General features: G+C 34.1%; 1 protein-coding gene across 7 annotated transcripts in view; it reads left to right on the top strand.

Annotated features, from left to right (window-relative positions):
* The window catches only part of CEP128 (centrosomal protein 128), a 397,887-nt gene that overhangs the window by 155,015 nt on the left and 219,596 nt on the right, over nucleotides 1–23,276 (top strand). For all 7 annotated transcript variants that reach the window (XM_073242024.1, XM_073242028.1, XM_073242029.1 and 4 more), the window contains 3 exons: nucleotides 3,474–3,638; nucleotides 16,697–16,873; nucleotides 20,929–20,988. In XM_073242024.1, coding sequence (XP_073098125.1) covers nucleotides 3,474–3,638; nucleotides 16,697–16,873; nucleotides 20,929–20,988 — 402 coding nt within the window. The remainder of the gene's footprint in view (nucleotides 1–3,473; nucleotides 3,639–16,696; nucleotides 16,874–20,928; nucleotides 20,989–23,276) is intronic.

The following is a 23,276-nucleotide window of genomic DNA, read 5'->3' on the forward strand; positions in this document are numbered from 1 at the left end:
CAGAGGCTATAACCACAGTCCTTATTAGTGTGGTAACTAAAGTGGGCTGAGTAAACCCAGGGTTGACCCCTTCTTTTCCAAATCAAAGTTCCTGGGTAAATTCATAATTGATGCATTTGGGCTAGTGTTTCTGAGGTGTAATGGTATCAGTATTGTCACTGCACATGGAATCATTTCATAACATGATTTCAGGGGTGTGATAAATCTATCCCTTCTTCCTGCTTCATTTTTTTCTCCATAGAAGTTAGCATCATGATTCAGATTCTATGTTATTTATTTTTTAATATCCCTTTATTAGAATGGAAACTTCATGAGAACTGGTATTTGGGTCTGTTTACAGTTATATGCCCCATGCCTGTGACAGTTCCTGGAACAAACCTTCACTGATTATTTGCTTTCTGCAACAGAGTCTCAGCTCTGGTCCCGTCCTCCTTGACATGGTCCCCACTGAGTTGTTCACATTTGTAGCTTCTTATACTCTCCGACACCCTTCACACACATGTTCAACCATTGCCCACATGTACTTTTCACTGCTTGTCTTCATCTTGATGGCCCTGCCCCCCAAGTCTGCAGAAGGAAAAATGCTACCTAATCCTTCAAGATCCAGTTTGTTTATCCATCTCTTTTAACAACTCACTGAAGTTGGGATATGTCTCAGCTGAGGTTGGGATGAATGTCTTGATCCTCTGTTTCCATAGCATAGTTATGTTGCTGTCTGCAGTAGGGCACATTTAGGCTACCTTACGTACGATGGCAGGTGTCATGTCTTAGCCATTTTCTCATCCTCTTACAATGTCTAGCATAATGTTTGAGATATAGAGGAGATATTCAATGGACATTGGGTCGAAATGTTTAAAGAGCTGGAAATCAGAGGATTTGCTTCTGACTTGCTTTGTGACCCTTCTAGTTTGGGAATCTCCCTGTAATGTGGGGAAATTGATTTCCTCATCCTGTCCTTAGGAAATGCTTTGTAGTCATGTAAAGTGAGAGGGCAATAAACCTGTAAGGAACTACCTGCATGTAAAGAATATATAATTTAGAAGTATTCTACAGATATTCTGACACTTTTAGACTTTCTTCTTTCTTTTTTTTTTTTATTTGGAAAACTGAGATCTGGGAGGGTGTGTTGTAGCTACTCTTTAATGTGGTACAAAGACACCTAAGAGCTAAAAGGGAGAATCAGAGATTATGAGAGCCCAGTACTTTGTTTTTAAACTGAGTAAGTTACCCATAAGGACCACCCTCCTCCACCTATCCTTTTTACTTATTGATATTAATTAAAAGGAGTTGATAAGAATGATCACCACAGATTGAGTATGCTGAATTATGTACGAGAGGGCTTTGGACAAGTAGTTTTATAAATGTTTTATTAATTTGTCTTTTGGCTTCACCTTAATTTACTTCTCTAAATCTAATAAGTGCTGATACATTACTCATATTTTTTTTTCTACGCCAACTATATTCTATCCTCATCTAGAGCTACCATTCTCATGCCTATTTTAAAATTTAAATGCAAAATATTTTAATGAAATACTTTAGTAACTGCTATTAATATTTGAAGGATATTGGGTTATCACCTCATTATGACTTCAAAATCATTTTGTAAAGCCATTTGCTGGAATCAAAAGATCAGGGATTGGAGTTCTATACTTTTGCCACTTCCTGGCCAGATGATCTTGATCAAATTACTTAACTTTTTGCGCTTTATCAATAAAATGGGAATAGTAATCACAGGGTTTTTGTGCGTACGACATCACTTTGTAAGCCGTAAAATGAAATGTAAATATCATAATAAAAAAAAACCACAATAAGAAGTTCTTAGTGAAATTTAGGCATTGGTGTGCTGGTCAATGTTTTAAAAATAGGCTCCCTGGTGGTAAGGGGGAAAAATCCCTGAGGAATATCATTTGTCCAGTGCAGTGTTGTAAATATCCCCCTTTGCCTGATTTCAAGCTTTCAAACAAGAGATCACTGGAGGAGGACAGCCCTGGAAAGAGAGGAGCAGTTGGTCCTGGAGGGTCTCTGTAAGCCTGAGGGAGAAACCTTCTGTACCCACCCTTCTTATAAGACATAAGGAAAAGCCAAAGCATTCTACTGAAACTGAAAATCATAATTGGACAATTTTCCTGATGAGAGACTTTAGTTTGTGAATTTATTTTTGGTTGTGACTAAAGGATTCCTCATAAAAAAATAATCAATTCTACTGTTTATTCAAAGTGGCATCGAGTCTTGGGTGAATTTTATGAGGTGAATAAAATATATAGATTTTGTCTAAACCTGACAAAACTTCTTCCTTTCAGGAAATTGCTTCCAGTGACTGAGCCTTACATACCTGATTAAACACATAAAACAAACTTATAAAAAAGAAAAGGAGCAGATGTATTTTGGGCATTAAACCGGGTATTTTAAACAGATTGTAGGTAGTTGCTTGTAGGCTGTTGGTAACTGGTAGGTGTGACCAGTTAACATTGCAAGTTGCACTGAGATGGTTTTTAAAGTCTTATGATACATACACCTTTTGAAAGGTAGTGTGGTGGAATAGACATGGCTATTAGAGAGAATTCCTGGGTTCAAATCCTGGCTCTGCACTTACCACTATGTGCTCTTTGGCAAGTTGCTAGTGTCTCTGTGCTTCAACTTCAAAAAAGGAGGCAATGAGAGCCCCACCCTTCTCAGACTGTTGTGAGAACAAAATGGGGAAAAACTATACAAAAAAGGTTTGAGAATAGAGTGTTTACATGGTTGTTATTTTTAAAGTTTTTAAGTTCACACACCTGCCAAATCTTGAATCCCACACACAGAATATATTATTCCTAATTTTTAAAAAGCTGATTCTGGTTATATTATAAGTAAAGATGGAAAACCAGGTACCTTGTTACACTGTTGGTATTAAAATAGCATTGGTAATAAACTCTTGCTTGTTCGCATTATTTGTAGTTTCTTAGCTGTGGCAATTTGTAATCTTTTTAGCGCCACAGAATGGTATCAATAATAGTATTGTACAAAAAGTGCACAGTTCACTCCGAGTAACCAGGAGGTAGGTTAGATAAGAATGTTGTTAAGCTCCTTTTATAGATGAAGGAACTTACTGAAGTTATATGTCATAGTATTTCCCTTTTGGGACCTTCTCTAGTAACTGGCCCCCTTCTTAACAAAGTTAGTGTCCCTTCTTTGCGTTGCCCCAAACCCACTTTATTAAACACTTCTCATTCATTGTTATAGAAATTGATTGTTGTGTCTGTTCACATCTGTTATCTTCAGCACCTGGTATAGTTCACTTAGTAAATGCTCAGTGCAGGGAGTGCTAAGGAGTGATTGAGTAAATGCAAAGAGCATTTCCTTCATGTGCATATTTATGTATGAGTGTTTAGAGCAAAATCTTGAAGTATCTGCGCACTGACCTAGGGTGTAATTTGTTTGGTGTACAATTTAGTTGTGGCCAGTGGACTTTCTCTGTTCTCCTCTTATTTCAGGCAGAAAGCTTAGAAGATAAGAATATGGCTAAAGCCCATCTTTGTCAGCTAGAGAAGTTGAAATCACAGTGTGACAGGCTGACAGAGGAGTTAACCCAGAATGAAAATGAAAACAAAAGACTGAAGCTGAAATATCAGGGTTTGAAGGAACAACTAGAAGAAAAGGTAAAAATATGAATTAATTCAAATTTAGGACTTACTTGAATTTCTTCTAGAACATATGTATTAATAAATGTAATTGTAGTCTTTCATAGGAAAGTTGTATTGGAGCCAGAAAAAAATGATAGAAGTTAATTAGAATGCTGTGGTTTTTGTTCTTTCAACCAACCAGTAATCTCCTAATACATTTTATTTAAAATTTTTCTGTATCTTAAAATAGAAGTTAGAGGCACAGTAGCAAACAAAGGTATTATGGTTCATTGAGACCTACTATATGTCAGGCATTTATGCCACCTGATTTACATATGTGTACTCATTTAATGCTCACAACTCTTTGGGTTAGATTTTGTTGATCCCTTTTAATGTATGAGGAAACTAAACCTCAAAATAAATATGTAATAAATAAGTGCTCACTCTCTGCTAGGCATTTTAAATTCTCATAGTAATTTTATGAAATCGATGCTTCTCTCATTTTTGTAGTTGCAGAGACTGAAGTCAAACTAGGTTGCTAACCTTGGAGCATCCCCAGCAGTCTCTCTGCTTCCTGTCAGTAGATGTGTAAATTATTTTGAGTGTCTGCTAATATATTGGGCATTGGGTAGAATACTAGGGACATTAAGAGTGTCACTACTTTTGTGGCACAAAGTCAACTGAGAATAGAAGACAGGATACTTAAGTTTGCTTTCTGTTTTTTCCATTAACTTCCTAAAGAGATTTGCAATCATGGGGAAAAACAGTGTAACCTGGGCCAAATGAATTCTCTGTTTGGTAAGGGTTTATGATGAAGGAACTGTCACTGGGTGGAGTGTCATAAACTTCTCCATAAACCTCTAGGAAGAAACTTCTTAATGCTTATCTTTTCCTCGGCTTGTTGTTTGCAGTATTCATTATATATCTATATATCTATATCTATATCTATATCTATATCTATATCTATATCTATATCTATATCTATATCTATATCTATATCTATATCTATATATCTATATCTATATCTATATCTATATCCTTATCTATATCTATATCTATATCTATCTTTCTAGTAATTGTTAAAATCAAGGAAATAAAATATAAGTTAGTTTAGAGTTTATGATTAAATGTGCTTAAGTTCCTAACTTTAGGCCTGTAGTCTTGGCAACTGCTGTAGTTTAGTTCTTATATCATTCTTTGTTTTGATTATGTCCAATATTCACATATATTTACAGTATCTGTTGCCAGAGTGTAGTTGCCATGGAGATAATGCTGAATTTTCCAACTTTTCCATAATTAAAATTTTAGCCTGAAAATTATGTTAACATGTTTTGTATTTACTTATTTGCATTTAAGAAATAGTGGTGAAAATTTTGATATGTTGAAAATGTAAAGTTTACCTTGTTCTACTTAAAATAAGTGTTTCTTCACTGATTCTATTTGTGATATTCCAGATATATATGTGTTACATCACATTTATATAAATGGAACATTTATCTTAGAACAGAGTTTCAAGAGTTGATGATCATGTCCCATTGCTGTGTCCTGAGCATCTAGTATGTGGCAGACATTGTGCTGGATGCGGAGGATATGTGTAAATAAGACACAGGTCTGCAACTAAAAGTTCATAGTGGGTTCATTAAAACAAAATCCCTCTTGGTTGTTAAAACTATATAGTTGTGTCATGACAGTTGGTGCTAAAGCAGAGAAAAGATGTCTTTAGATGTCCTAAAATGGTGGATAATCTTAAAGATACATAAACACACATATATAAATATATTCAACTTATGGGCTTGCTTTTCTTTAATATTTATTTTTGTGTACATGATTTTTATGTCCTTTTGATTGACTTATTTGTGTTGACCCATTCCTTAGTATAATTAGGAATCAAAATTGCATTGGTTCAAGCCATCTACATATAGGACCTTCCTCTTTGAGAGGTAGTATAGCATTAATGACTATGGTCAGAACTTTGAATGTAAATCATTTTCTAGTTGTGTGGCTTTAGACAAGTTGCTTAAAGCTCAAAGCCTCAGTTTTATCATCCTTAAAACAGGTATAATAATACGTCAATAATGGAATTAAATGTGAAATGTACATAAAAGTGCCTGGCAGAGGATCTGATACTTAATAAGTCATCAATTAGTGTCTACCATTTTTTTGTTACTGTTATGTTTCCAAATACATGCTAATTAATGGTCTAGTGGAGCACTCAACCAGTCATCAAGTATTGATTGACTGCCTGTGGTTACCCTAACAATGTGTTAGGTAGTTAAGGGCCAGGGAACTGGGAAAAAGAATTACTACAGAACTTTGCTGATTGGGAGTTTAGAGCCAGACTTTGTTGAATCACTTGAGAAAGATGTTCCACAAAGGAGGCACCCATGTAAAAGAGCCAGCAGTTCTATCAGCAAGTGATATTGAAGGCATGTGCCCCGAATGGGGGCAATTTTACAGTTATGTTTGCTATTTGAGGACAGGACCAAGTCTTGGTTGTTTTTCCATCCCAAGACCAGATGCCTAACACACAGTTGGTAATTTAGAAGTAAATTGTGGAATTGTGGATAAAGATGTATATGTATAAACACACACACATACATATATACACATATGTGTGTGTGTATATATATATATATATGGATAAAGAAATATGGATAACCAGAATATATTATATATATATATATATATGTATGTATATACACACACACACACACACACACACACATTTATTCTTCTTTTCTCCTCCCTCTCTGCCTCTCTCTTTCTCTTTTTTTTCCAGGTGTGTGTGTGTGTGTGTGTGTGTGTGTGTGTATGCTCTGTGTTGGCCAGACTGGGGGAAATAAACAAGAAAACAAGACAAAAATGCCCTAAGGGGAAAAAAAAAGCCCTGTGGTTTGTAGCCCAGAGATCACTGTTTAAGCAATTCAGTGACCATGATGAATGGGGCCTTATGGATTAGAGGGATTTCTAATGTCACTTTGCCGTAATCAAAAGGGAAGCTTTTCTTGTTTACATAACAAAGCAGTGTTCTTGCATGTCCATCCCTAACATAAATGTACAATGCTACTTATGGCAACAATACACACTCCCCCTTTTAGAAAATGTCTTGCTACTATTTTGACTGCATACTTTGGCTTTTGTCTTTGTTTCTTGTCATGTTATTACTTCTAAGCTAAGAGATGTTAAAACTGCATCAAAGTTCATATAAAGCATTAGCACCAGCAGCTTTAATCAGTAGCAGAAGATTGCTGTTAGTATATTTGCACAGAATAACTAACTTCAGCATATTTTCCTCATGTATTCAGTGGTAATATGTGGTAATAAAATGCATTTTTTCCAATATCTGATTTTGCTTTAACATCAAATGTTTTTTCGATTTTACTTGACAAAGAGAACAAGTATTATGCTACCCAAAGAATTTTTAAATATGCATTTAAGACTTTGTCATGAGCTTCTTACCAGGAAAAAAGAGTCTCATGAAATGTTACAGATAAAATTTCCTCCCATCTATAGTATCATTAAAATGTATTCCTTTTGCTTAAAATTTTAAAGGGAAATATTTGACTTATTCTAAAGAGATCTTATTCATATTAATCTTTTTGTTCTTCTGGCATTTACCTGGAAACTCATACTGCTGTTTATTCTATCAGAGATATATTTTTATTGGTTTCACTGGAATATGTGAACATCAAGAGTTATTTTATAATAAAAGAATTTTTGCTCAGCAAGTCAGCATCAAGGTTTATATCATGAAGGTTTAACTGTCTTATCTATACTGACCTATATCTACTAAAAAATATTTATTACACTAGGTATGATTTTATTAATGATATTGGCCATCTTTGTAGAGCTTTCCAGATACTTTTGTAGTATAAGTATTGAAAGAAAGATTGATTTTTAATTTTAAACATGTTTGCATAGTATTTTAGACATAGCTGGTACCTAAACTTAAGAAAATATTAGTTTGAGAGTACTCCATTTATATGTTCTCTTAGTCCTTATGTTTTATAAGTATGGCTGTTTTATGAAAAATATATACATATATTTTGTGCAGGTTTATTTATAAGCAACAAGAAAAAAATAGATTGTTTTCTAAAGTCCAACACAAACATAATACAGATATTTATTTACAAATAGTGAAAGAATAATTTAATTTTACCAATTGTGTTCATTTATATAAATTCTGAAAGTATGTGCTTAGAAAGCATTTTGTTCTTTAAAAGGGAACTTTTAAAAATCATAAAACAGATTGTCAGTGTGGAAAATGCAGGGAACTTTTAATTTTTTTTGTTATTATTAATATACAATTACATGAGCAACATTGTCATTGCTAGATTCCCCCCATTATCAAGTCCCCACCACATACCCCATTACAGTCACTGTTCATCAGCGTAGTATGATACTATAGAGTCACTACTTGTCTTCTTTGTACTATACTGCCTTCCCCGTGCCCCCTCCCTGCCACATTATGTGTGCTAATCATAATGCCCCTTTTTCCCCTTATCCTTCCCTTCCCACCCACCCTCCCCAGTCCCTTTCCCTTTGATAACTGTTAGTCCATTCTTGGGTTCTGTGAGTCTGCTGCTGTTTTGTTCCTTCAATTTTTGCTTTGTTCTTATACTCCACAGATGAGTGAAATCATTTGGTAGTTGTCTTTCTCTGTCTGGCTTATTTCACTGAGCATAATACCCTCTAGCTCATCCATGTTGTAATCAGGGTACTTTCTAGGAAGATATACACTTACCTATAATCTTACAGTCTAACTTTTCTTCATCTGAGTTTTGGTGAAATTCTTTTTAGGGTTCTTTTCTGTGCACCTGGCACACAGATCCCATTTGGAATTGGGCTGTGTGCACAGATTTGTATTCTGAATTTGTAGACATCATTGAACATTTTTCCAAATCAGGTTTATTTGCGAGCTAATATTTCACCTGGCAGATGTAGCAGTCTTTTTTTGTTGATTGCATGATGTGTGTATTTTCTATTTTCAAATTATAGGTCAGGTAATTTTTATCCTGTGTGATCCAGGACTTTCCATATTTGGAGCTTTTGTTGTATTTGTTACTATTTTAATTCTAAGGAGAATTAATGAGAATTTGTTTCTTGCTGCTAGATACCAGACCTGGAGAAAGCCAGAAGTATCTGCTCCCTCATTTTACCCACAATCTACCCCTTATCCCCTTTAATCCACCCATAATCACAATATTTGTGGAACTTCCTCTGTTAAAAGAGAAGTTGTCATGTGGGTACACATATGTTGTTGTTAAAGTTGGAAGATTCTTCAGTAGTTTCTGTTTTTCTGCTCCATAGAAATCTATGTGCTAGCTTCTGTTTTTAACAAGCATTGTCTCAAAGTTTATAAGACTGTGCTGGACTGGCGTGCAAAGGTAGCATTTCCCAGGACATTTGGAAGCAGTATAATTTTAATGTGTAAAGAGACCTTTAACAGTATCAACTCCCACCACTGTCTCTTAGAGATGAAGTAATTGGCTCAGAGAGTTAACTGACTTGCCCAAGAGCTCCAAGCTGTCTATTGGTAGAAATGGAAGCAGGACTCAGGTTTAACAATCCTGTTTTTCCCATTGGGTAAGAATCTAAACCATTTCTGGCCAATATATAGATTATGTAAGTTATCTGGAATGCTTAGCTATCTCATATAATACTTGCTTATTTCCATATTATATTTAATTTTCTTTGTAGGACTTTGTATTCTATTATTAATTCTTTCAGGAGAGGGAATAGCTGCAATGAAACAATTAGGTGACACCTTAAGATCAGGATTCATAGAAATGTGTTTTTATTCCTTCCCATGAAATACTTTATTTAAATCATTTGTGAAGTGACATCTAGCAACATATTTTAAAGTTGTGGCTATGTTGGATAAAAACAGTTAGGAAATAGTTTTCTTATATAAAATGTGGATTTTTGAAAAGTGGTAATTATAATTCTCATTTATAGGTATAATTTTGATGCCCATTTTTACAGATGGTGGAAACTGAGGTTGAGAGTATAATATAGTGATTTGCCCAACCTTGCATAACTTGTGGTGGAAACGGGATATGAGCACAAAATTCTTTTATTTTCCCCTTTATTTCCTGCCAGTAAAATGACTCACATTTGTGTCTTTTCGTTGAACTCTGAGTGTTGAATTTAAATTTAGGGTTATTATATTCAACAAATTACCATTTACTCTTTTTTTTTTTTTTTTGCCTGACACAAATTTTGGAAAAGGAGTCTTTAGTGATTTTGTTCAGAAAACCTAATTCAAACCTGATATTGCCACATAAAAGATATCTGACAGGAAAAAATGAATCAGGGTTGTTTAATTTTGTATTATGGTTCTAATTTGACCATCTGTTTAGGATTGCTGTTTTTCACAATGTGGAAAAATATATAGGATTCTCAGATGTTTATTCTATAAAGTATTCACTACTTATAGAATCACAGTTCCATATTTTTTTACTGAGAACTCTTTGATAGCAGCAGGCAGAATTCTCTAATTTCAAATTTTTTTCCAGAAGAATGAGGAAACAGAAGCAAATGAGTTGTTGATGTCTAGCATTTACTTTAATGTTTATACTTTAGGCCATTTTCAGGCAGACTAGACTCTTCTTTTGGTGCTTCATCTATTTTGAACTGTGTGAGTAGAATAAAGTTGTAGCTACCACATACTAATTTAGAGGCAAATTTAAAACAGATACTCTAAATAAACACTAACTAGGACATTATGAGTAATTTCCTGTGAGATGCTTGTCATCTTAAAAAACAACAACAATGAAAATAATCAAATGGTAAAATTGAAGGTAAAATTCTAAATTTGGGTTTGTTATTTATAAAGTGCTTTTAGTTGAACCACTAAAAGTCCTTGACTTTCACAGAGAATTGAAGGAAACATCAGAGTGCTTGCCATGTATGAAACACTATGCCAGGTATTAAGAAACGAGTTTAGAATGCACATTTTTTTTTCATATTTCATAAGAGTAAATGCATCCTTAAGCATCCTTTAAGAAAAAAAGAGAAGAAATCCTGATGGCTTTTAAAGACACTAAAGCTTGTAAACATTTATTTCTCTGGAGTTGAATGATACTTTTTTCTTTTGAAAATTTAACAATGTTCATTCCAAATGCATAATCTGAAACTTCAGTTGTTTGTTTCCTTGTCTGTATTTTGTTTCAGAAATAAAAATGCATCAGAAGTGTCTAATTTTAAATAACCAAAGTCATTTCTTGTTTCCAGGCATTTTACTTAAGAGAAATATGTAATAATTACAAAATGGTCATAAAACATAATGAATGTATGAAATATCCTTTAGATGTATTTTGTTTCTAACTTTGAATATCAATTTCTAGGAATGAATCCAATACACATCCTAACACCTTTTTGAATATGCTTCCAATGATCCTTGTATAGCTCAATGTTCTTCTAGAAAAAGATACTAAAAAGCCTGGGGCAAGAATAATTTCTGTAAATAGAGTTAGAAGTTTAAATTTGAACTTCCATTGTTTTTTTGGTTTCTATTTTATGGATAACTTTCCTAAGCCTGCCTAAGAGCACATTATGGATTGTAAAGTCTTTTCACACCCAAATTTTAACATGCCTCGAATCATATATCTAGTGTTCTAATTATTCCTTACTTTTTTCTTTTATTCTGCTGTTATACTAATGTCTCAGTTCTTAACTCTTAAAATACTATTAACTAACTTCTCACCCTCCTTTGAAGGAAATCATATAAATCACCTACTTACAGAGGAGAAAAAAGAGTATAACTGTATCAATTTAAGTGTTTAATATATAGCCATACTTTCATTAAGAAATCTACCATCATATAAGATCTTCTATTTTTTAGTAGTTAAGCTATGACCAGCACCTACTGTGTTATCTATCTGTTGGCTGTTTTGCAAGATTGATTTTGTAAGTAGTGAATACTTTATAGAATAAACATCTGGTAATTTTCCAGATTAAAAGCTCTTTTCACATTTCCTATGACGTCTGTGGTAATCTTCTCTTTTAGTCATGCTGCAGTTTCTGCCTTGGTTGGCATTTCATTGTGTCTTAACTTCCTTGCAGCTGAGTCAACTCTGTTGGCATAAGTAGTGTGAGCCTTTAGAGAGTCAGATAAATGGCTTCCAGACAGATCCAGTTTTTGTTCAGGATAGTTTCATAATTTGCCTTGTAATAATGTCAGTGTCCTAGTTTTAAGGCTTAGGCACAATAGTCATCTTGACCTACAGAAATATTCTTTCTCAAAACATTTTAGGTGATATGTGTGGGTCTATAGTTTCAACAAGTCTTCCAATAACTTTGAATTATATTGTGTTTGTTTTCATTCTAGCCTTTAATATTGTGTGATCTCTTTCCACCTCTTACCCGGTCTCTCCCCCATCTGCTGCTGATTTATCAAAGATGACCTTTGGACTGAACTAATGTCATTCTTGTGATTCAAGTTAGTTTTCAGTAAAGGAAAAACATTAACTTTGTAAATTGATTATTTACTTAGTCATGTGAATATGCTTTTCTTACCATAATGTTTCTGTTAAGATGTTGGAAGAACTGTTTTCATGTCATGTAATAACCATGTTGGATATAATGTGGCTTTTCTGGAATTCTTCAGACTTGAAGGGACCTCATAAGCTTTTCCCAAGGAGGTAACATTTTCGACATGTTCTAATTTTGTTGAAGTTGTTCTGTTTCCATTAAGACGATATCTCCTCATAATCTTTCTATCCTCTGGGAAAATGAGTATTTTTGAGTTGTAAAGAGTGCACAAATATATAATTAAAGGGGCATTTCTTATTCTTTGAATTATAGGTTCATTGATCAAGCCAGTCAGTTGTGAGTGTGCGTTGTCTGTGTGTGATGAGATTGTGAGTAGTGTTATTTTTTATTTCCCTGAGACATGAGTGTCAACAACATAAGCCTTTCCTGTCCTGAAATGGAAGCTTCATAAAACCATTGCTGTCTTAGCAGTGGAACTGTACCTTGCTTAGTGTGTGATTAGTCTATTTTTTAAACTAAAATCTATCCAAAGCAGGTTTTATGTATACAAAGGGTACATCTCCAGTTTAGATAGTAACTCCTAAAAGTTTAGGATGTTGTGCATGCTTGATAGGTTTTTTCCTTTTTTTTATGGTCTATTCTAAATTTGCCAATATATTGTATATTTTCATTTATAATGATAAGGCTCATCCAGAAATATTTTTTGAGTTATTCTTTGTACTTTAAGACTACATTAGTCACTATGTAACTTCCTAATAGCTTTTCTGGGTTTTTCACATTGGTTTTCTAACTTCCAATTTTAATAATTCAACCTTTCTAGCATTTTAATAGGCAGTACTAGTAAGGGAATCAGGGGACGTAGTTTATGGGTTGTAGGCTCTTTGACTTTTGTCAAGTTACTTTGTCTGAACTTCAGTTTCATCATTTATAAAATTAAAGGTTGGGTTTGTTCTCTAAGGTTTGTTCTCAAACTCAGCCATGGTCTAGTATACCACACTTCTTGGATCAGCTATAGTCAGCTTCATCTGTATCATCCTTACCTGCTGCAAAGAAGCTCCTTATATTCCCAAGACCCAGGCATCTGTGTCTATTGATGCTGAAACACTGAAGTCAGACTAACTGTGTCTTCCTTATTTCTAAACAGTTCCTAAAATACCTTGTCTTACCTCTGGTTCTCCAGAACTGTGGCAGTCTTTCGTTAATGTCGTTGCAGAATTACTGCTCACTCTGAATTCACTAGAAGACTAGGGAATAGCCATAATAGTGCCTCAATATTATCATCTTCCCTTATTTAATCTATATGCCCCCAAGTCAGACTGGATGATTTTTGTCAGCCAGTTTCTCATGCCTCCCACAGAATTAGCTGTGCTTGCTTCACTGGTAGAGTTATTTCTCAAACATGAAACTGGGAGAAAGAACTAATTCACTGGGTACCACAACTGGTGTTCAAATAGATACTCCAAGCCAGAAGAATGGAAAAAAACAAAAGCAATGAACTTAATAAAGGTATTTGTTGGCTCTAAAAGGGCAGAAGTCTTATCCATCTTGTTCATTGGACTCCTAGTCCTCAGGAGAATGTCTTGCTATTATAAGCCTTCCATAAAATGTGTTGAGTGAGTGAATAAATGAAATTACAATTGCTTAAGTAGAATGGAATACTTAACTCTTATAATTAGGGTCTTGGAACACATGCAGAAGCTGGAGAACCACTATGGTAGAGTGTCTGAAACCAAGTTAAATGAAAGAATATGGACCTTTTGTTGAAATGTTAGAAGACTTTATAGGGGAGGGGGATTCATTTGTTTACTTTAGTTCTTGAGTATAGCACTTAGACTAATGGAGAGATTTTAGTTTTTTCAAGTACTCTGTTTCCTGAAATTTGTGTTGGTCATGCCTGGGTTGGGTGACCATCTGTATGCAATGTCCAAGGAGGGATTCCTAAAAAAACAGGTAGTTGAACTCACTGATCTCTAAGGACCATGTGAGTTAATAGTTCTATTGAGTTTTACTTCAGAGGGAGATTGGACATGGCATGCTGTTTTACAGAGTATAGTGAAGTGCATAATGAAATTTTCAGTCTTTGCTAAAGAAATTGAACTTCTAGAACCTTTTCTTACAATATCAACATTCTTAAGAATATTAAACTATGGAAATAGTTTTGTAGTATTAATAAGAATCAAGTAACAGCACAGAAAAGTGATAGTGGATGAAGCTGGCTATAAGGGAACAGAGGGGGAATAAAAGATCACTTTGAACATCATTATGAATTACCAGGATTTAGAATAGTAACAGTTATCCTCTGAATACATTAGTATCCTGACAGAGTATTTCTCTATTAATACTTCACACCAGGAGAATACTTCAGCAATCTGGATGCCTATGCATGTGTAGAGGAAACCTAGAACATTTCAGTAGCCTCTGAGTTTATTTGATAATTGCTAAAAGAATCTTTACAGTGTTAAATTTGAGTTTTCAAAAATGTTTAAATCCCTTATTTAACAATGTTGGAGAGCTTAAAGATGATTACAAACATGTTTGTTGTCTCCTGAAATAAGCAGTTTATTGAGGGAGACAGGAACAGAAACTAATTATAGGACAGCTCAATACATTTAAAATTATAATATAAATAATATGCTGTGGGAAAATTCTGTGTTGGGAGATCAGCAAAGAAAGAACCCTGGGTCTTGAAGGATAAAGTTTGAACGATAAGAAGTGTAGGTTGTAGGTATGTAGCAGTAATGCAGAGACAAGTATTCTCACCTAGGGACTTAATAGTTAAGTTGCTTTCTCAAAAGTAAACTAAAATCATCAGATACTGTTCAGAGCCAGGATGTTAATATTGCTGAAAGTCTCCTAGATGAGAGCAAGACTTAATGAAGATACTGACATGTCTAAAGAGACACTGTATCAGGAGGGAGAGTTTGGGCAGAAACTGAATGTGGACTAAGGGGAAAGTTAGGGAGTTGTCTGTCTTCTTCGTCCAAACACTACCCAGGAGAATGGAACACTCATTGTGGTTTGTAAATCCCTGGTGTGTAGCTGGACATGTCAGGCTACTGTTGGCGTGGTGCCACTTAAACATTGTTTCATAAAACAAGCTCCCCCTGCTCCGATTTCCTGTTCATTAGGCCGCATTCTGATTATAATTTGCCTTCCCCTCTAGACTGGTCTACAGGGAGAAAATGAACCGGTTATGCTGACATGAGCATTCTGATCCATATGGCAGTTATGGTTCCATTGTAAACTAATGTAGTTAATTGAGTGGCATTCTCGTTTGTACATTAGTCTCTTGTGAGCTTAATGTTACTCTTCTGCTGAAAGATGATTCCATTCACAGTACCAAAAAGAAAAGAAAATCTAGTTTCTAAATTTGCAAAGATAAAATCCAGACCAGGATTATGTACTCATCAAGACTGACGCTGTCTCTTGGCTACCAGCTCCATTTTGAAATAGTGCAACTTCAAGTTGAGTGGTAAAGGTTGGATGTGGTCGGAGGAGATGCATGTAGGAATATTTGAGAAACTGTAGGTAGGTAAAGTATGAGAGAGTGGAAAGGTGGAAGCTGAGGCTGGAGACAGGGACAGAAGACAAGTTGTGAAAGACTGTTCTTTTGGGCAGAGGGTGTTTGCTTGTTTTTTTAAAAGCAAATTGAATTGAAAGGAGTTATATCGTGTGATTATTCTGCTAAAATACCATTCTACCTTTCATGATTAATTTTCATTGAGCATATCTGTTTGTTATTTTGAATTCAAGGTGGGTTTGTTGACTGCATTATCTTCCTGATTCTGTTGTATTTATTAGGGTAGGTAAAGATGATTAAAGAGGTAACGACTGAAGACTAAACCAGCTATCCATCATGACTTTTTGGTCCACTGTTTATGCTTAACAATTCTAGTGATTCTGTTATTTTCCTCTAAGCTTTGTGCAATACCACTTGAATTTCTCAAGTAATGCAAGTATGTAATATAATGATTGGGCGCCTCCAAGTCCTTGTAATCTGTTAAAGGTTCCATAGAAATTCCTTTTCATGAACTGTATTTGCTTACTTGAAACCTCCATCTTGCTTTTGTCAAATTTTCATGACTCAAAGCATTTATGTAGTATAACTGCATTTGAAAGCCTAGACTTTTTAAAAAAACTATGTTTTGATGAATAAAGGTAGTAATATTTATTTTTTCCTGAAATGAAGTAATTTAACATTATTTTGACATTTTGCATTTTCTATTAGTGCTTCTCTAATATTTATTGAAAGCTCAAAGTCGGTTTGTGGTATCAGGTTTTACTCTCCTATTCTTTAATGGCCTTATGTTACTTAAATAGTAAAGTATATTTTTTTCAACTTCTTTTTCTTATGGCTGTAGAAGTACTACAGTTTTCTTAGCCAAGTATCCACTAAGGGTCCCTCACTGCCCTACTTCTGAATTCTCTATAACTTGACCTCAGTTAATGAGTAGACAGAATGTTTTATTTTAGTAAAGGGACCAACAGATCTGTTTTTTAATACACTTCTCTGAGTTTATTGTACAGACAGACATCACAGTTGTTTTTGCCTCCATTTAACAGTTGCGTCCTGTTTTTATTTCTTATCCGTACTTTAGGAAAAACTTCTAAGCAATGAAGAAGAGCATTTAAGGAGGATGGAAGAGGCCAGATTGCAGCTCAAAGATCAGCTTCTTTGTCTGGAGACAGAACAGGAATCCATTCTTGGTGTGATAGGAAAGGAAATTGATGCAGCTTGTAAAACCTTCTCCAGGGACTCAATGGAGAAATTGAAAGTAATTATGAGTTCTCATTGTGCCTTTCAGTTAGTTTCCTAATATATAATTATAATAAGATTTTAATGCATGGTTACATGGTAGATACATTTTTATTCTAGAAAGTTTTATGAAACAAAATAATGTCTGGCATTTTTTAGAATGAGGTACTGAATCTATTGCACAGTCATGGTGAGAAAAGTGTGCTGTTATTCCATTGAATTGTCTGTTTCTCACTCTGTGAAATAAAATGTCTTATAAGAGAGGCAGCATTGGTGACTTAAAAAAATAGGCTTGGAATCCAAAGGCCTGGATTTTGAATTTTTCATTATCTCAGGCCATTTTTTTGTATTATATTACTGCTTAACATCTACTGAGAACTAGTTATATTACTGGTACTTTGGTAAGTACTGTGTATATATTCTGTCCCATTACTCCTAAAACCACCCTATCCTTAGTATTCTGACTAAATCCATTTAAGACAAGATAAAGCAAGGCTTGGAGAGGTGAGAGCTTAAGTAGCTTTCCTCTGGCCTTATGTCTAGTTAAATACTAGAAGTAGGACTTCCAGCCTTGGTAGTCTAACTCTGAAGCTTAAACAAGTAACCACTATGCTATTTGCCTTCACCATTTAAACAAATAATATTTAATTTAGCTTTTCTATCTTTAAAATCGAATACTGCTTCTCAACTTGTAATTCTAGTTAAATGATAAATAAAAGCAGAAGTAACCATGGATGTTCTTAATTCCTTGAAGGTAAGCTCTAGGTCCTAACCCTACTATATCACATACAAAAAGTATCACATTGCTTTGATATGGTGTAATCATAACACAGTACAGTTCAGCCATCATTTACCCCCATATATTATTTAAGTTGATGCTATGACAGGACTCAAATTATAGTATTATGTTAAGCACAATGTATTTTTACATACATTTTAAGCATTTCTTCTTTTTGTTCTCTTGTACATCTTTTTCCTTATGGGAAATGATCTTCCCTTCACATCCTATTTTACCCTCTTTTTCCTGCTCTTCCTTCTCATTTCCTCCACCTTTTCTTTCTTAAGTGGTGTTTTAAAGAAATTGAAACTGTAATTCCTGCAGTTGAAGGTGTCTTAGTATTCTACTTTCACAGAAATATCTCAATTGGTAGAATTTGGTGGAGTTGATGGAATTTCTATGATATGTATTTCTATACAGATTTAAAAAAATACTCAGATCCAGTTTGAGAGGACTGAGAGTCAGATGTGAGAAGGAACTGGCTTAAGGGGAAAAACTAAGCCTTTCAGTCCTGTTATAAGGCCTGTATTGTTGATGGCTTATTCTTTCCCTGTGGAATGCTGCCTTTTTCATTTAAGATTCATCTTGTTTACATATATTTAAAGGATGTGTGGCCTTGAAATCTTAATTTCATTTTAAAAAAGCACATATTAGCAATGTAATAATTATTCTATGTTTGAGGATTTGTGTCAGGATGGCTTGTTTTCAATTAAGTAGAGATGTACAAATGGGAACATTTGGATCATGCTGTAAGATATATAATCCTTGTTATGGTCAATTAAAGGCAAAAACGTAGTGTACAGATTGCAGGTTGCTTAAATATATATTATTTCTTTATGAGGTGCAAGTTGTACTTCCAACATATTTTGAAAAGCACCCCCTTCTTTAACAGGCTCTCAGGCCTGGATTAATGGTGCCAATGAGTCTCTATGCCTCCTCCCTTAGAGAAAGATTGATTCAATCCAAGTAATGGGTGGAAAGTCAATCTAAAAGGATGGAAATTCCATTAAGTTTTTTTTCTTAAGAGTATATATTTTTTTTCATTGTAGGTCTTTTTTCATTAATAACTTGTTTTGTTTCTGATAAACTTAAAAAAAAATGAATACTCAAGAACATAACATTTGCTCTCACCTAAATGAAACCACCCAAGGTGTGGTAAAAATAAAATTGGTTCTTTGCTTTATAGTTCAGAGATCTATGGGAGAGTGGTGGTCCTTGTAAAATGTTTTTAAAAATTCTGTAATTCTAATTATTCTTTGTCATTTTGTTGATTTTTGAAATATTGCTGCTGAAATTTTCGACCATTTTGAGAGAGTGACTAAATATGTTGTGGAATGAATTGAATAATAGATATGTAACAAATGAGCTTGAGAAAAGTCCTTGGGAATATTGGTATTATTTCTAATTACATTTTTCTTTTTTTAGCCACCATATTTATAATTTAATCCACTTTAGTAAATGCATGTATTGTTTAAAAACTTAAGGACAGACAATAAACCACCATCATTATAAAACACTTAGGCAAGTGTCTGAATTAAAGATACATCGTTTTCACAGACCATCTAATAATTCAAGAGCTTTCCCAAAGCAGTTGGTCTGAACATTCATTTATAGAGTGTAAAGAGGATAGGCTTTGGATAAAGATAAATGTAGGTTCAAACTGCATCTCTCCAAATTGCTGAGATATGACCTTGAATGAGTTATGTATTCTCTATTCTATCTAAGAATTCATATCCCATTTATAAGTTGGCTTATTATGAAGATAAAGTGAAATAAGGAATAGAAGGTGCACATTATAGTATGAAGTATCTTGCTCTTAGTAGATACACAACTAATGTTACCTACCATTTTTATGTGGTGGCTTTTTAAATAATATATTCATTATATATATACATGTATGTATATATATGTGTTTGTACCTTTATGTTTTTATAACAAGTGCCTGTTAAAGTGCAGTTGTCATAGTAGACTTTGAAACCTATTTATCGCTGTTATCACAAACACTAAACTAATAAGTTTGTAAAGCAAATCACAAGACAGGAATGTTACTTGTACTGATTTCAAATTATTTTAGACTTTAATCTTGAGCATAATGTTTAGGTCACTGAAGACTTAATTAAGACTATGATATAGATGAATGAAAAAGAATAATAAAAGCATATCATAATCAATGATGAATGGATGTTTATAAATATTCAACACAGCAGAGTGAGAAGAAGAAGAAAACACTATAAACTAGAGTGCTTGGGGGAAGTTTCACTGAAAAGGCAGGGAGGCCATGACAGTTGGGTGAGATTTAGATGGTGAGAAAAGTGGATGAAAGAAAGGTTGGAGGTAAGAACAGAATGCTCGTGTATATGGTGTGTGGTTAGCCCTCAGTATAGGTTCACCATGTATCTAAGTGAATTTCTTAATGGTATTCCTTAGGGGAGTGATGTGTATGCACTATCCAGAAGTATTTGAGAATAGAGATAGAGATTTCTTACAGCAGAATAGGATATTCTTGGGGAGAACATTTCTAGAAAGAAGTCCTGTAGAAGTATCATAGAAAGTAGGTTCTATACAGAAAGGAGGTTCAAAGAAAGTAGGAATTGAAAAAAAAAATTTGTGTTTATAATCATAAAGTCATTGGCAACCTCTGAGTACAACTTTATCAGTAAAGAGGCAGAACTGATGGGAAGGGATTTTATAAATGAGCTGGTGTAAAGGAATTCAGGCAGCTGGTATAGACAACGTATTTATTGTAGGATTTTGTTCCCATCGTGACATACAAAGCTGTGTTTGACTGAAGTCATGTTGATTAGTTTCTGTCAGTTCTATATAACCATATATGAGACAGAATGGCCCTCATCCCATAAAAATAAAGAAGGATAAATGAGACAAAAAATTAAATTTCTGTGTAATTACATCTAATCCACTGTGAAATACATTACATGGAATGAGACTGAGAAGAAACAAAAATGAAGTAAGCAGGTTTAATGAGGCAGGTTAGCTATGCAGAACACCATGACATCAGCCTTCAGAGATTCTAGCAAAGATAGCAATTGAGAATTGATTCATGTCTCTGTATTTGAGCTAAATATTTACTGTCAATATATACATGCATACATACTTACATAAACAGACATGTTAAGCAGTGGTTTGGAATTTGTTGAGCACTTGGTATGAACTTTCTTCTTTTTAAACCCTTAAGTTTAGGGACTAAACTTCTGGATGTTATCTTGAAGACTTTCATTTATAGGAGTTGATTTCAGAGAAAAACCCACTTCTAATACACTATTTCCTCTCTTTCCTAGGTTTTCTCGTCTGGTCCTGATATTAATTATGACCCACATCGCTGGTTAGCAGAAAGCAAGGTAATTAATCTTTGAATCCTAAAGTTATCATGATCTTCAAAGCATCGTATTTGGGATAGCCATACATGTTGTCACATATTGAGCATATGAAGCTATAATACTTCATTGCTAAGAAAGATATCACTGTAATGCATTTAAGAAATCTCCATGTTCCTTTAGTTCCATTAAAAAATTCACTTAAATATATAGTCATGGAATGAGAAAATAAAGGTAAAACTGTTGACATATTAAACTAGACTGTCAGAAAGACAAATTCTTTTGCCTTTTCCTTGGGATAGACAGGATCTCTAAAAGCATATAAAGGTCAGGGCATCTGTAACCAACCTTCATGTACACACATATACTGTATGTATTTTGGTTTCTGAGGGTAAGCTCAAAGCCTGCCAGATGTTTGTGGCTCTAGCAAATCCCTTCCCCTCTCTGGGGGTTTGTTTCCTCATCTACAAAATGGGAGGGATAAATATTATGTTCTGAAAATAACTTTTTTGCTTCATGGTTCTTTGGCATTGTGATTTAAATTTAAGGGAAAATAAGGAAGTATAAATAAAATTGAACAGTTTGCTAATTTTATCAAGAAGATTCTTCTACCCTATGGGATAATCATCAGTTATATTCATAGATCGATCTACTTGGAAAATCATTAATTAAAATATGTAGAAAATTCTGATCACATAAGATGTTGATAATCTGTTCATCCAAATATCAAAATTAAGCACTTGCATTCCTTTTTAGACTAGATTTTTTCAGCTTTAAGATAATAAAGTAGAAAATCTTCCATCCCACTTAAATTTTATAAAACAAACTGTACTCTAAACCTGACCAATTGTAGTCTAATTTAGAATTTTATTGCATGAAAGAACTGTTAAGTTTGTACAATATCCTTATTTAAAAATATTAGGGAAGTGAGATTTCAGAGAAGGTACATGGCTTTTCCAGGGTCATACAGAGAATGAGAAAATGGATTACATGCCATGTCAGGTTCACAATTAACGTTCTTACCATTATGTGCTTTGCCATCTAAAGCCTTTGTTCATTGAATCAAGATTTATTGATTGTGTACTTGTTTGGGAACAGAAACAGGATGTAAGTGTTAGCAAGCCCTGAAAGTTTATAGGGAACACGGAGATGTAAACAAATTTAGAAAATATTAAGGTATGTTATGTTATTATAGAAATATGTAAACATTGACAAAGGAACACAGAAGAAAGAAGAACTCACTATGATTTCTGTGCTGGGAGGATGAGAGGTTTTGAATCTGCCAGCATATCACAGAAGGCTTCTGCAAAAATGCAGTATTTCAGTTCAGTCATATGGAAAATATGTAGAAGTTCTCCAGTTGCTAACTGTAGGTATAACAATGTCAACAAGATGAAAATATTTGAGTAAATACAGATAATGCCTGGAGATTGGTGAATAAGGTGTAGGGGGAAAAATAGTCTTAATAAGAAACTAACAGTACTATGATTAAACATAAATTTACCCACTCTTGTAAAATATTCTCTCCTATTTTAAGTACAGCAATCCTGTGCATTCCTAACCATTTTTGATAAAACCAAGTACAAACTTGTATTTATGCCAACTGTGTAGGAAATTTAGAATATGCATGTTTTGCTGTCTCAGAATTTTTTGGCTACAACATTTTGTTGTGTGTTAACAAAGCATTTCTCTTTCTCCTTTTTCCTGGCTGACAACAAGAGCAGTGTACTTGGAATTTTCTTTCAAGTTAAAATCTTTATCATTTGTGAACAGAAAGCTTTCTCTGCTGTGGTTCAGTTAAATTATGAGAGCCAGAGATGACTGTTAATCATAGCTCTTTAATTTGGGAGCTATTGAGCAGTTTTTCCTTATCATTTAATGGGATTGAACTTCTGATCAGTCCAGTTTTAATACTGCATGAGACAACTGTTCCTCTACAGTGTAAAAGGGTCATGATAAACAATACCACACTGACCAACTGACTAAGGAGGAATTGAGTCTATTTATTAGAAAGATGGCTTGGGTTATTGATGGGCTACAATACTGTAATTCCCATGAACTATGACTAGATAGCTCTATAAGTATTGAAGATAAGATCTGAAATCAGAGGACAAAAACTATATGGAAAGTAGAATTGCTGTTCAACTAGTCCATGCTGACATCTTGCAGTATTAGAAGGACCTCTGAGGGCAATTTGGTAATTGTTTTTGTAAATCTGCCAAATGAATTTCTTCTGTTAGTGTTAATCTTAGGAGAACTGGAGGACTGAGTTGGGGATTGTGTCACTGTTGCTTTGTTCGTATCATAGCATA

The sequence above is a fragment of the Manis javanica genome, chromosome 8 (assembly GCF_040802235.1).
Source record: "Manis javanica isolate MJ-LG chromosome 8, MJ_LKY, whole genome shotgun sequence".
Classification (NCBI taxonomy): domain Eukaryota; kingdom Metazoa; phylum Chordata; class Mammalia; order Pholidota; family Manidae; genus Manis; species Manis javanica.